General features: G+C 33.5%; 1 protein-coding gene across 1 annotated transcript; it reads left to right on the top strand.

The window, feature by feature from the left end:
• The first annotated feature begins 2,533 nt into the window (after window positions 1-2,533).
• Window positions 2,534-4,570, top strand: LOC123224895 (elongation factor 1-beta-like). Its single transcript, XM_044648649.1, has 6 exons — window positions 2,534-2,709; window positions 2,796-2,912; window positions 3,010-3,079; window positions 3,676-3,793; window positions 3,996-4,109; window positions 4,206-4,570. The coding sequence occupies exons 1-6, from the start codon at window positions 2,624-2,626 to the stop codon at window positions 4,367-4,369; spliced, it is 669 nt and encodes a 222-aa protein (XP_044504584.1). The 5' UTR covers window positions 2,534-2,623; the 3' UTR covers window positions 4,370-4,570.
• Window positions 4,571-12,204: the final 7,634 nt, after the last annotated feature.

The following is a 12,204-nucleotide window of genomic DNA, read 5'->3' as shown; positions in this document are numbered from 1 at the left end:
GTGTGTGTGTGTGTGTGTGTGCATGCGATTTCACTAACAAAGAAAGTATTAAGTAATTACAAATGTGACTCTCAATAATGAATATGTATCATTATGAAGATTGATTTTAGGACACCAACCCCAAAAGGAACAATTGTTCACCTATTTGACTATGGAATAGGCATTCATTATCTTTTCTATTGCATGGTCATTATGGTCTCTTGAATAATTGTTATTACATCTATGGTCATTTTTGTAAATTTCACTATGAAGTATCATTCTCTACTTTAGAATGAACATTTATCATGATCTACATATATGAAACAACCATTCCTATCCTTAGATCAGATGTTCAATCACAATTTCATATATTCTATTTTCATATGAAATGATTATTTTTATTCTTGGGACGATTGTTCCATCAAGTCTATATCAATTGAAACTACTATTTTCTCTACAATTTTATATATATATAAAATTTAGGAACCTCATCATCATCCATTAGATCATATGCATATAAATTACAACATAATAAATCTTTTGGATTCCAATGATGTACTTACTAATTGATCACTCTTAGTCACGAATTTCTCCTTCTACTATGCTCTTAAAGGCTAAAGAAATGTATAAACAATTTACGGTTTGTTTTATGTGTATGGGACAATGTTTGATCATGCAACACATGATTCTTTTGAAAGAATTTCGACCAGATAATTGCCAAAATAGACATTCACATCTTTGAAATGGTTATTCATCATTTAAATCATTTAAAGATGTGGTGTTATCTATGTTATCCATCTATCAAATGTTGAATGAGCATTTCATCCTCTGGTACGATGGTTCAACCTTTCATTTTCTATATACTTGAGCATAATTTCTCATAACGTATATTTTTATTGTACTTAATTAAATCATTGTTGACATAAATTTTCTAAATTTAACTCAATACTCACCTACAGGTATTACATCATATTAATGAGAAAAAAACAAAATTAGTGAATTCAAAGAAGAATTACACCCAAAAAAATTGAACAATTAAAAAAAAACTACCTAAAGTATTTTCATTACCAAACTTAACTAGAAATCCAATGACCCATTTGTTCCCTCAACACTATTGTCCAATCCTAAAAATTTACCTAGAAGACATCCAAACACTTAGGCAACCATTTGAGCACAAAAACCTAGAGCTATAACATACGAAGTTAGAGAAACCTGCCTCGAGCTAGTTCATAGAAGAATATTATGAGATGATGTTTGATCAAAAGAAAAACTGAAGAAATATTTGGAAAGGTTAAGAGTTAAGATGTTTTCTCTTGAAATCAAAATTTCTTTTAGAATGACTTAGGGTTTTTCTAAAAGAAGCTTGGAAGTCAAAGGATTTGAAAATTTGAAGTAAAAGAAGTCACCCTATAATGAAGTGATTTTAAATTAAAAATAAAATTATACCTAATCATGTGGTGACATGTCATAGTTTGTGCACATAATTTTTCTAAAAAAAAAAAAAACTAACACTTGGGTTTAAAGCAATTCTATAGATGGTTAGTTTGTGAACTAGCATGAAGCAATCTTATTTGTCTAAATCAAGTTAAAATCAATGGCATATGTCATTTATCCAACAAGGTAGGTGAATTGTGCCAATAAGATACCTCGGCAATTCAAATCGCCCCAGAAAGCATACAATGTTCACATGTTTTGCATTTAACGCAAAATGGAAACATCATATTCACGATGCATTTTGAAGTAGAAGTCTCAATCGTCCAATTGTCTTTCATTCGTGCAAAAAGTTGAAGGTCTAAAGCCTACTTGCATTTTACAAATTAAGAAGTAGTTGTGCAAATCGACTCCTTTTTAGTCAAACTAACAAAAGCATTAAATAATGATTAACCCTTGTAGTGAGTAGCTGTATAAATTGTATGTAGTGATGAACCACATCGTTTACATACAAGTCTATGATACAATATTGACATAATACCTTCTTTCGGAGAGTGGAAAGGTTCATTATACAAAAGTTACATACTTTGTCATTACATACCAAATCGGAAATATATAATCATCCAATTTTCTCAACAAGTGGATTTATCGTACAAAAGTTATAACATTTAATTATGTAATTACATTTGTAATTCTACCTCTTATCCTATAAATAAAAAATTGTACAGAAATATCAAAATAACCTTTTTGACATTCATATAATTACATTATCAAAGTGTAAACATAAATACTAATAATATAACTGTAAAAGTAGACTTTCGAATAACATATCAAATCCTTTTAAAATATTTTTGATATTTCATAAATTTTATCTTTAACTGAAGATATTAAAATGGGCAAAAATAGAGTAATTTAATAATATTTGTTAACTCTTAATATATTTTCATAAATTATTAATAATTCATTAATAATAGTGAAATTTAAATTATTTTATAAATTTCAGAAAAAAAAATTATTATTTATTATATCTTAATTTAGGTGTCTATATTAACACTTATAATTTGCTTATTTTCCGAAGTCAGCTTCTCACTTCTAGGGTTTATTTTGCAGATATAAATATCACTTGCTGAGTAGAAGACCATGCCCCGGTTGTGTGCTCACTCTCCGCCTCTCTCCAGTTCTTCTCCTCCATTATCATCCAATTCAGTCACAAATGGCCTTCACTTTCTCAGATCTCCACACTGAATCAGGCCTCAAGTCTCTCGACGACTATCTCCCCGGAAAAACTTATATTTCTGGGTTCGTTTGGCTTCATTTATTCATTTAATTTATTCATTCAAATCCTCTCTTTCATCTGACCTTCAAATTTTGATATTTAATTACAGGGATACGATTACAAAGGATGACATCAAGGTGTACGGTGCCGTTTTAGAGAAGCCGGGGAGCTCCTTCCCCAATGCCAGCAAGTGGTACGAATGCGTCTCTGCGCATCTCGCCCCATAGTAAGTTTTTATTATATTTTATTCTTTCTTATTTTAGTTGAATTTATTTGATAACTACTTTGAATTTATAAATTGAGTTTGTTATTTGGCATTTCAGCTTCCCTGGAAAAGCAGTTGGTGTGAGAGTTGGTGGCAAAGGTGCTCCAGTTGAAGCCGCTGCGGCCAAGGTATTGATATATTACTCAATTATATTGACTAAATTGCTAATTCGATAGTGCATCTCTAGGTTGTACTTCTATAAATTATTTTTATGTTTTTCATAGTAGCCATTTTATAGTTTAGCTTGCATTATTTGTTATCGTAGTCATCATATATGTTTACCTATTGACAAGTAATTACAAAAGCTGTCATATTGGTTTTTCCCCTGCTTTTTCATCTGGAAGAGGGCCACAAGGCAGGGAATGTGATCCCGTGATTTGGATGTTTTTTCTTTTATCTATAACAGATAGGATCTTTTTGTCTCACTCCCCAATAGTAGATTAGTGCCAATTGGTCTGACCAGTTGGGATTTTATTTTTTCCCTTTCAATACATTATTGATTAGGTGAAGGTACCAAAAGAAAGAGATTGGAACCCTTGGTTAACAAAAGCTTGTGTAGCAGTGCTGCTGCATTTCATTTTGCTTCTTTTTGTGCGTCTGTTTAGATTATTTCAAATGTTCTGCTGATGGTTATGTTGAATTTTTTTTGAAAAATGCTGGATTCTAAGTTTTTCTGTAGTGTATTCGATGTGTATAATTTTTTTTTAACATATGAGTATGTCAGGATAATGCTGGAGATGACGATGATGATTTGGATCTTTTCGGAGATGAGACAGAGGAGGATAAGAAGGCAGCGGAGGAGAGGGAGGCAGCTAAAGCCAAATCTGCCAAGAAGAAAGAAAGTAATGTTTCTTTTCTTATTATTCTTTTTGTAATAATATCGTGTACAAATCGATTGATTGAATAGGCCCTTTGTACTTGTAACAATATAGAAAATGCTGGAATGACTGATGAAAGCTTTATAGTTGCTTCTTGCCATAACAAGGAGAATGTAACTTTTATCAATCATAGGAGTACTGAATCTCTTGACAACATTTTTTTTAGGTGGGAAATCTTCTGTTCTGTTGGATGTGAAACCTTGGGATGATGAGACAGACATGAAGAAGCTTGAAGAGGCTGTTAGGAGTGTTGAGATGCCTGGTCTCTTGTGGGGAGCATGTATGGTTTGATTTCCTTCAATTTATTTTTCTGCTTTAATTAATAATGCTGCCAATAATATCTAATGTGATTACTTCTGTATTGAATTTTTAACAGCAAAACTGGTTCCAGTTGGTTATGGGATTAAGAAGATGCAGATCATGCTTACAATTGTTGATGACCTTGTTTCTGTGGATTCACTCATTGAGGAACATCTCACAGTTGAGCCATGCAATGAATATGTGCAGAGTTGTGACATTGTTGCCTTCAACAAAATCTAAAAATCTTTTATTTGTACTTGACATAGAAAGCTATTACAAGCCATTTTTGGCCATGGTGTAGTATTTTATTTCAATTCCTCTTAGCCCTGGGTACTGTTTAAAAGTGGAAAAGGTGATCATTATGGTTAATCTAAACTTAATTTTTGTGTGGCTTGAGACTTTCGTTAAATTCTAAAACAAGAGGATGGTTATTTGTTATTATTTTGAAATTTGGATTCCAAGCACTATAATTTTGGGGGGGAGGGATATTCACCGGCGATAATGATCTCACAGTTGATATTGATCCTATTCCTAGTCAGTAAATTTGGGTATTATGTGTGTATTATACGACATTGTTGTATTTTATTATTTTAATTAGATTTAATTGTATCATTGAATCTAAAATGAATAAAACATGCATTTTATATGTTTGTTATGTTAAATTGTACTAAAAGTCTGTATTATATGTTGTATTTTATAATTTTTTTGATAAAAAATAAAATAATGTTGTTTTACAGGAAAATTAATTAAAATAGGCAAAAGAGCTATATCTTTTTAGGCTAACTTTTGTAGGGCTGGATTCGAGCCGAGCCAGCTCGGGCTCGAGCTCGGCTCGGCTCGGTTCGAGCCCGAAACGAGCCGGGCTCAGCTCGGCTCGATCGAGCTCGAGCCGAGCCCGAGCTGGCTCGGGTTGGCTCGGTATATTTTTTTAAAAATTTTTTTATACAAAACGGCGTCGTTTTGATTTTTATATATATACAAAACGGTGTCGTTTTGATATAAAAAACGAGCCGAGCTGAGCCGTTACCGAGCCGAACTGAAAACGAGTCGAACTCGAGCCGAGCTGAATTCGGCTCGAGTCAAGCTCGAGCCGAACTCGAGCCGGCCCTCAAAAAGCCGAGCCGAGCCCGAGCTGGCTGCGAGCCGAGCTCGGCTCGGCTCGAATCCAGCCGTAAACTTTTGTATCTTTTAACTTTTTAAGCAAATTCATATTTTTTTTAAAATAATGCTCTTTTTCATTTAACTAATCTTTTTCTCACCATTTTCATTTTGTTTTCACCTTTCTTTCTTTTCTCAACACTTCGATGACAATATATTCTAGTTGTTTTTTTTGCCATTCATCATCATTATATTCTAAGTTTCTCATGCATAAATTGAAACTTGTATTCAAAACTTTCAATCAAAAAACTTTTTTGGGGATAAAAAAGTTTTAATGATGATTTGTAAAAAAGGTTGACGTTTATTTAGTTAAACAATTATATTATTTGTATATAGTTAGTATCTATTGTATTTGTAAAAGTGAACAACTTTTGGTGCCCAAATCTAAAGGAAAATGGAAATCACTATTTTTCTGGTAAATTACGTTTGCGGGTTGCCTTGTTTGGGTTTGTCGGGTTTGCGTTTGCATAGTTTGCATGGTTTGCGTTTGCGTCATTTCATTTTTGTTTTTGTCTATTCTATAAGTTTTTGTTTTTGTCTTTGGGTTACTTGATTGAATTTTTTTGTGTCTAGGATACTGGGTAGACTAATAAATCTGTTTGGATATGGTGGGTATTGGGTAGATGAAAGTGATAACAGTTTAAAATACATTAGTGGGCTTCAAATATTTGTATCAATTAATAGAAAAATAAATTATGATGGATTCGTAGAAGTAATGTGTTTTTGTTTGTGCATTGACCGAAGTTGCAATGTTGTAAAAATTCATATGCAAAACCCACCACTTCAAATGATTTACCATATTTGTTAAAGGATGAGTTTGATATTCGGATTACGATGAGACTATCTAGGACTAATAAAAGGAATTCATTATTTCTTGTAGTGTTTACAAGGCCTGCAGAAGTTAGAACCAACTGCAACAACAGCAAACCGAATCACAGCTTAGGGTTCACTCATTTGCAGTCATGGATAAGGTTAATTTTTTAGATGACATATATTGTGAGACACAATCGGAAAGTGTGTCGAAGGTGATGGTGTTGAGGTTGGGGTATATGATGAAATAGTAAGACAGTAAGAACCTTTATGAGTTACACTAGAGAGATGCTATGAGATAGACAATGTTCTAATAGATAATTTCCAATTGAATAAAGAACACGGTGGTTGTGATGATAGGGGTGATGATATTGGTGATGATAGTAGTAGTAGTGATGATGGTGGTGATGACGAGTGTGATGATATTGATGATAATGATGGTGATAATAGGGATGATGATGATGGTGATGAAGCAGGGGTTGGTCTAAGTGGGTTAGTCGGGGAAGTTCATTTCATGACACTTTAACAATGTATGGCAGACCCATTCCTATCAATTTGCAAGTTCTAAATCCATTTTTTGGTGTTCTTGAGCCTTACAGGGATGTGGAAAATGAGGGTACTATATGACATTCAACTCCACCATGAGATGAGAGATCTAAAGTGAATGATCAATTTACATGTAAACAGGGGTTGATAGATATGATATACATGGTGAAGGATTTTGGCAAGAAAATTCGAATTTTTAGATCATGTTCACATCATATGTAACAATGGTAATAGAAAATTTACATGTTGTTTTAAGAAATAAAACATAGAAACATGTAAACTACCTTGTACCTTGTAAGTTGACTTGACGTTTGGAAGCTTGAATCACTAAAATAAGTAATCTCTTGACTTGCACCCTTCAAGGAAGAAAAATGGATGTTTTTTCCTGGCAAAAGAAGAAGAAGAAGAGAAAATGTAATGTTTTTCTACATTTTTCTCTCTTTTATTAAACTAAAACTTGATATTTATCAAGTTAAAATATGTGTTCAATTCTCATTGGTTGATAATTAAGAGAAATTAGAATTTGACATATGTTAAATAATTTGTGCCCAAAATTATTCATTCTAACTTTTTAAACAATTTAAAAGGTGTAAAATAACAATTTTACCCCTCCATAATTTTTTATCTTCAGAAAGTGCTAGCCAACCATAGATAAATATTTTCAGCTTTATAACACCATTTTCTTCCTTGAAATATGGCTGTGACCTTCAAGGTTCATAGTGACATAGTCGTGGGCCTTATATCGAACGATACGTTTCATTATATCATTATATAACCTAAAACTGTCATTAACCGATATACTTTATTTTTCGCTACAAAACGAAGCTCCCACTGATCATGTGGTGTCATCTAGCAATGCCCCATGACCCCTACATCACAATGAAGTACAAGCTTCACATAATGTTAAATGAACCTTTCTTACTCACACTTACCATGTAGTTTAATCCCTTCGTCGTTATATCCCGATTAAACTTGGATTCATGGAATGTCAAAATCCAATATTTAATCTTTTCGAATATCAAGTAATACATCATAATGTGTGGTGCATATTCAACCAAACATGCAACAAGAAACCAAAAATCAAAAACTGTTTCCACTGTTCATGTGGTATGAGCAGTTTTTTTGTTCTTGCAGTTTAACCAACCAAATCAACTCCAAATCCAACCGAATTCATTTCATCATAATCACAAGACAAAGAACTTTCTTTCAAGCTATAGACGTACACAGTTGGTATAGAGTAAGACAATCAAATTACAAGTAGAATGTAGTGGCAGAAATGGTAATTATATTGTAACTCTCTACCATAATCAAAATTAACACATATACACACTCTAATTTGGATTTCTAAAGAAACATAAAGTGTAACCAAGGCATAAAGGAAAGTTCCACCAACCTTGGGGTCTTCCACCGCCAATCTTCCACTAAGAATGATTGAATAAAGGAAATAAGAAAGAGAGCCAACAAAGCTTCTTCAAGTTTTCATTCCAAAAGTAAAAACTGCATTTTACAAAACATAACCACTTTATATGGAAGTAAGTGGCGGCAAGATATATGTGTACATAGACTTTTAATAAAATAGTTCACTCTAGCCCTTAATTCACTGTAAACCACACAAAATAAGTCATGCCATACTTTAAATAAATGCAATAGGACAAAATGTTACTATTATTCCATAAAAAGTGGGCTCTTGTCTCCACCAAAGCTCTCATTTCATCCAATTTCGTCCAACTCTCCCAATTGGGCTTTGAGCACCTTTTTGGGCTTTAAAATGGAGTGATGGATGGTTGTAACTTCACTTGGGTTTCAAAGAGGACTTCTTGGACCTTTAAGACCTATTAGATCATGAGAGTTTTGGATCCAAGTAATAGCATTGCACCCATAAGCAAAGGTGGGCCAAGGTGGAAAAAGTAATGAATCTTTGGGCTTGTGTGGAGCTAATTCTTCATTCTCAATGGTGGCTTGAGCCAAATGGAGACTTGATAGAGACTTGGAAGCTACAGTTGGAGAAGTGGTCGAAAATACATCAACGTGCCATATCGAAACTCTCTTCATGTGGTCTTTTACCTACACTAGCCAGTGTCTTAGATTTTCATGTTTCTCGATATTCGTATGAGAATTTAGGAGTAGTCGAGCTGACGAATCCTTGTATGATCATCACTTGTCCTCTCGCTTAAACAACATATGATCAAGACAGCTTTTGAATAAGACATGATTAGCCTTGTGGTATACACCGTATGAACCATACGTTCTAGAACGAAGCACAACTGTGATATCTCAAGTCAAAGGATCTATATACCAGTATGATTTATGATGTTTCATTGACTATATATTAATGCCCATGTGATCATCATTCAGCTGTCACGTTCGATAAACAATATAATATAATAACCTTTAATCAGTTTTCTAATAATCAAACGGTTCTATTGTTTACCTATATGTATATCCACCATATCTAATATCATCCATTGATATACTGTGATGATATAGCATACACCCACTATGCAATACTATTGTCCAAACAGATTGCTTATGCGGGAAACGATTTGATGATGTTTATTAAAACTCATCAGGACCTTTCACATGTCATATACATGTAGCTAATATGGATGTAATATACAACTATAACATAGATATAAAAGTGATGCAGAAAACATGTGAAGTATTATTAATAATGTATATGCAAGATATACAACTCTTGAAACCAAAAAAGCGATTGGTTTTTTGGGCATATTCTAACAAGAACTCCCACTTGCACTAAAGCCAATAGCTGTAGTACTTAATGCCCATCTTCTCTAGATGCTGGTCCAACAGTCTTTGCGTCATTGTTTTAGTTAGTGGGTCTGCAAGATTGTTCGCTGAAGCAATCTTTTTAATGACAATATCTCCAGTATGAACGAATTCTCTCAAGATACGATATTTTCGCTAAACATGCTTTGACCTTTGATGCGCTCTTGGTTCCTTTGCTTATGCAATGGCACCAGTATTGTCACAAAATATAATTACTAGTTGACTCATCTGAGGAACCACCTGTAACTCTGTGGTGAATTTACGCATCCAAACGACTTCTTTCGTAGCTTTTGAAGCGATAATATACTCAGCTTCTGTAGTCGAGTCTATAGTAGTCGATTGTTTGATACTTTTCCAACTGACTGTGTCTCTATTACAAACAAAAATAAATGTAGACGTAGACTTTCTATCGTCTACATCTGACTGAAAATCACAATCTGAGTATTTTTTAAGCATCAATTCTGAACCCCCATAACCTAGTATCAACTCTTTGGTCCTTCTTAAATACTTCAAGATGGCTTTTACTATTGTCTAGTGTCTTTCTCCAGGATTTGACTGATATTTGCTTACTACACTAACTACAAAAGCAATGTTTGCTCATGTACATAACTTAGCGTACACGAGACTCCCTACTACCAATGCATATGGCACCTCAGAGATTCGTTATCGTTCTTCATCAACCTTTGGACATATATCTTTTGATAGATGTGTTTTATAAGGAAACGGTAGAAGACCTCTCTTAGAGTCTTGCATATGAAAGCGTTTCAACACTTTCTCTATGTACAACTTTTGTGATAAGCCGATTAATCCTTTCGCTCTATCTCTATAGATGTGAATACCTAGAATATAAGTTGATTCTCCTAGATCCTTCATGGAGAAAGATTTCACTAGCCATAGCTTAACCTCAGTCATAGTGCCAATGTCGTTTCCAATTAATAATATGTCATCTACATACAAGACTAGAAAAACGACAATTTTATCCCTATCCAATTTGTAAACACGAATACTCGGATCGTTTCATTAAACCGGATATTCTAGCTTCTTAAAGCTTGTTTCAATCCATATATAGATCGATATAGTTTGCATACTTTATGCCTCTCGGTAGCGGATACAAAACCGATTGGCTGCTCCGTATAGATATTTTCCTTAATATACCCATTGAGAAAAGCAGTTTTAACATCCATCTGTCATATCTCATAATCATAGTGTGCTGCGATAGCTAGCAAAATTCTGATGGATTTAAGCATCGCGACTGGTGAAAAGGTTTCTTTATAATCCAACCATTGTTTTTAAGTATAACCTTTAACTACCAATCGACTTTTATAAGTTTCAACTTTTCTATCCTTGCTAATTTTCCTCTTGAAGATCCATTTACATCCGATCGAAACTATTCCATCAGGTGGATCAATGAGTGTCCATACTTGATTGACATTCATAGATTCAATTTCTGAATTCATTGCCTCTAGCCATCTACCGGAGTCAATATCTAATATTGCCTCTTGGTAAGTTTTTGGATCCTCTAGATACTCAGTTTCTGCTATTAGAAGAGATTCAAAATCTCATTCTATCAGAAATCCATATCTCTTAGGAGGTGGAGACACTATAACAGACTTTCTTATTTGAGCCGTTGTAGTTGGTATAAGTGATTGTATACCTGGAGGATTTACTTGAACAGGATCGGTTACTGGCTCTCTAGACTCTTTTTCAAGCACAATTTTCCTTCCTGCACTATCTTCCTCTAAAAACTCTTTCTCAAGAAAATGTGCATTTCTACTAACCATAATTCTTTGATTAGAGTGAAAGTAGAAATAATATCCTAAACTTTCTTTTGGATACCCGATAAATTGACCATTTTCTACTCAAGACTCTAGTTTATCAGTTCTAACCACTTTGACAAATACTGGACATTTCAGATTTTTAGGTAGTTTACACTTAGAAGTCTGTTATACCATAATTCATATGGTATCTTTCGAATGGACTTTGATGGTGCTTTATTCAACACATGTAGTACTGTCTGAAGAGTATATCCCCATAAATAAATTGGCAAATTAGTAAAACTCATAATAGATCATACCATATCTAACAAAGTATGATTTCTCCATTCAGACACACCATTATGCTGTGGTATGAATGACAGAGTCAACTGAGATAGTATTCCTTTGTCTCTTAGGAACTCCTAGAATTTTGTACTCAAGTATTCACCTCCACGATCTGAATGTAAAGCTTTAATATTCTTTCCAGTCTAGTTTTCTACTTTCTTTTGGAACTCTTTGAACTTTTCAAAAGCTTCAGATTTGTATTTCATTAAATATAAATACCCATATCAAGAATAATCATTGATAAAGGTAATGAAGTATGAAAAACCTCCTCGGGCCATTTCATTAAAGGGGCCACACACATCAGTGTGTATCAACTATAATATATTTTTAGCTCGCTTCCCTTTATTCTTAAACGGAAGCTTGATCATTTTTCCTCGAAGACAAGATTCACAAGTAGGATAGGGTTCTGAACCCAATGAACCTAAAAGTCCATTTTCTTCTAATTGTCGAATCTGATCCTCTCCAATATGACCAAATATGTGATACCATAGAACTATTGGATTTATATGTTCTCTAGTTCTTTTAGATGATTTGGAATACATGGTGCTATGTAAATCAAGTTTTACCATATACAAACCATTTGTATTGATAACATTTCCTACTAATCTATTCCCAAAATAAATTAGGCATTCATTTCCAGTAAATGTAAATTGATAACCATTTTTACACAAAACT

Source organism: Mangifera indica, chromosome 9, assembly GCF_011075055.1.
Source record: "Mangifera indica cultivar Alphonso chromosome 9, CATAS_Mindica_2.1, whole genome shotgun sequence".
Classification (NCBI taxonomy): Eukaryota; Viridiplantae; Streptophyta; class Magnoliopsida; order Sapindales; family Anacardiaceae; genus Mangifera; species Mangifera indica.
The sequence above is the reverse complement of the archived record's forward strand: the minus strand, read 5'-3'. Positions and strand labels throughout refer to the sequence as shown.

What these genes read in the sequence shown, in the direction of transcription:
- LOC123224895 (XM_044648649.1), top strand. Translation starts at nt 2,624, where the DNA reads ATGGCCTTCACTTTCTCAGATCTCCACACTGAATCAGGCCTCAAGTCT. An exon ending in GGAAAAACTTATATTTCTGG is followed by an intron (nt 2,710 to 2,795) that starts GTTCGTTTGGCT and finishes ATTTAATTACAG; the next exon opens with GGATACGATTACAAAGGATG. An exon ending in TCTGCGCATCTCGCCCCATA is followed by an intron (nt 2,913 to 3,009) that starts GTAAGTTTTTAT and finishes TTGGCATTTCAG; the next exon opens with CTTCCCTGGAAAAGCAGTTG.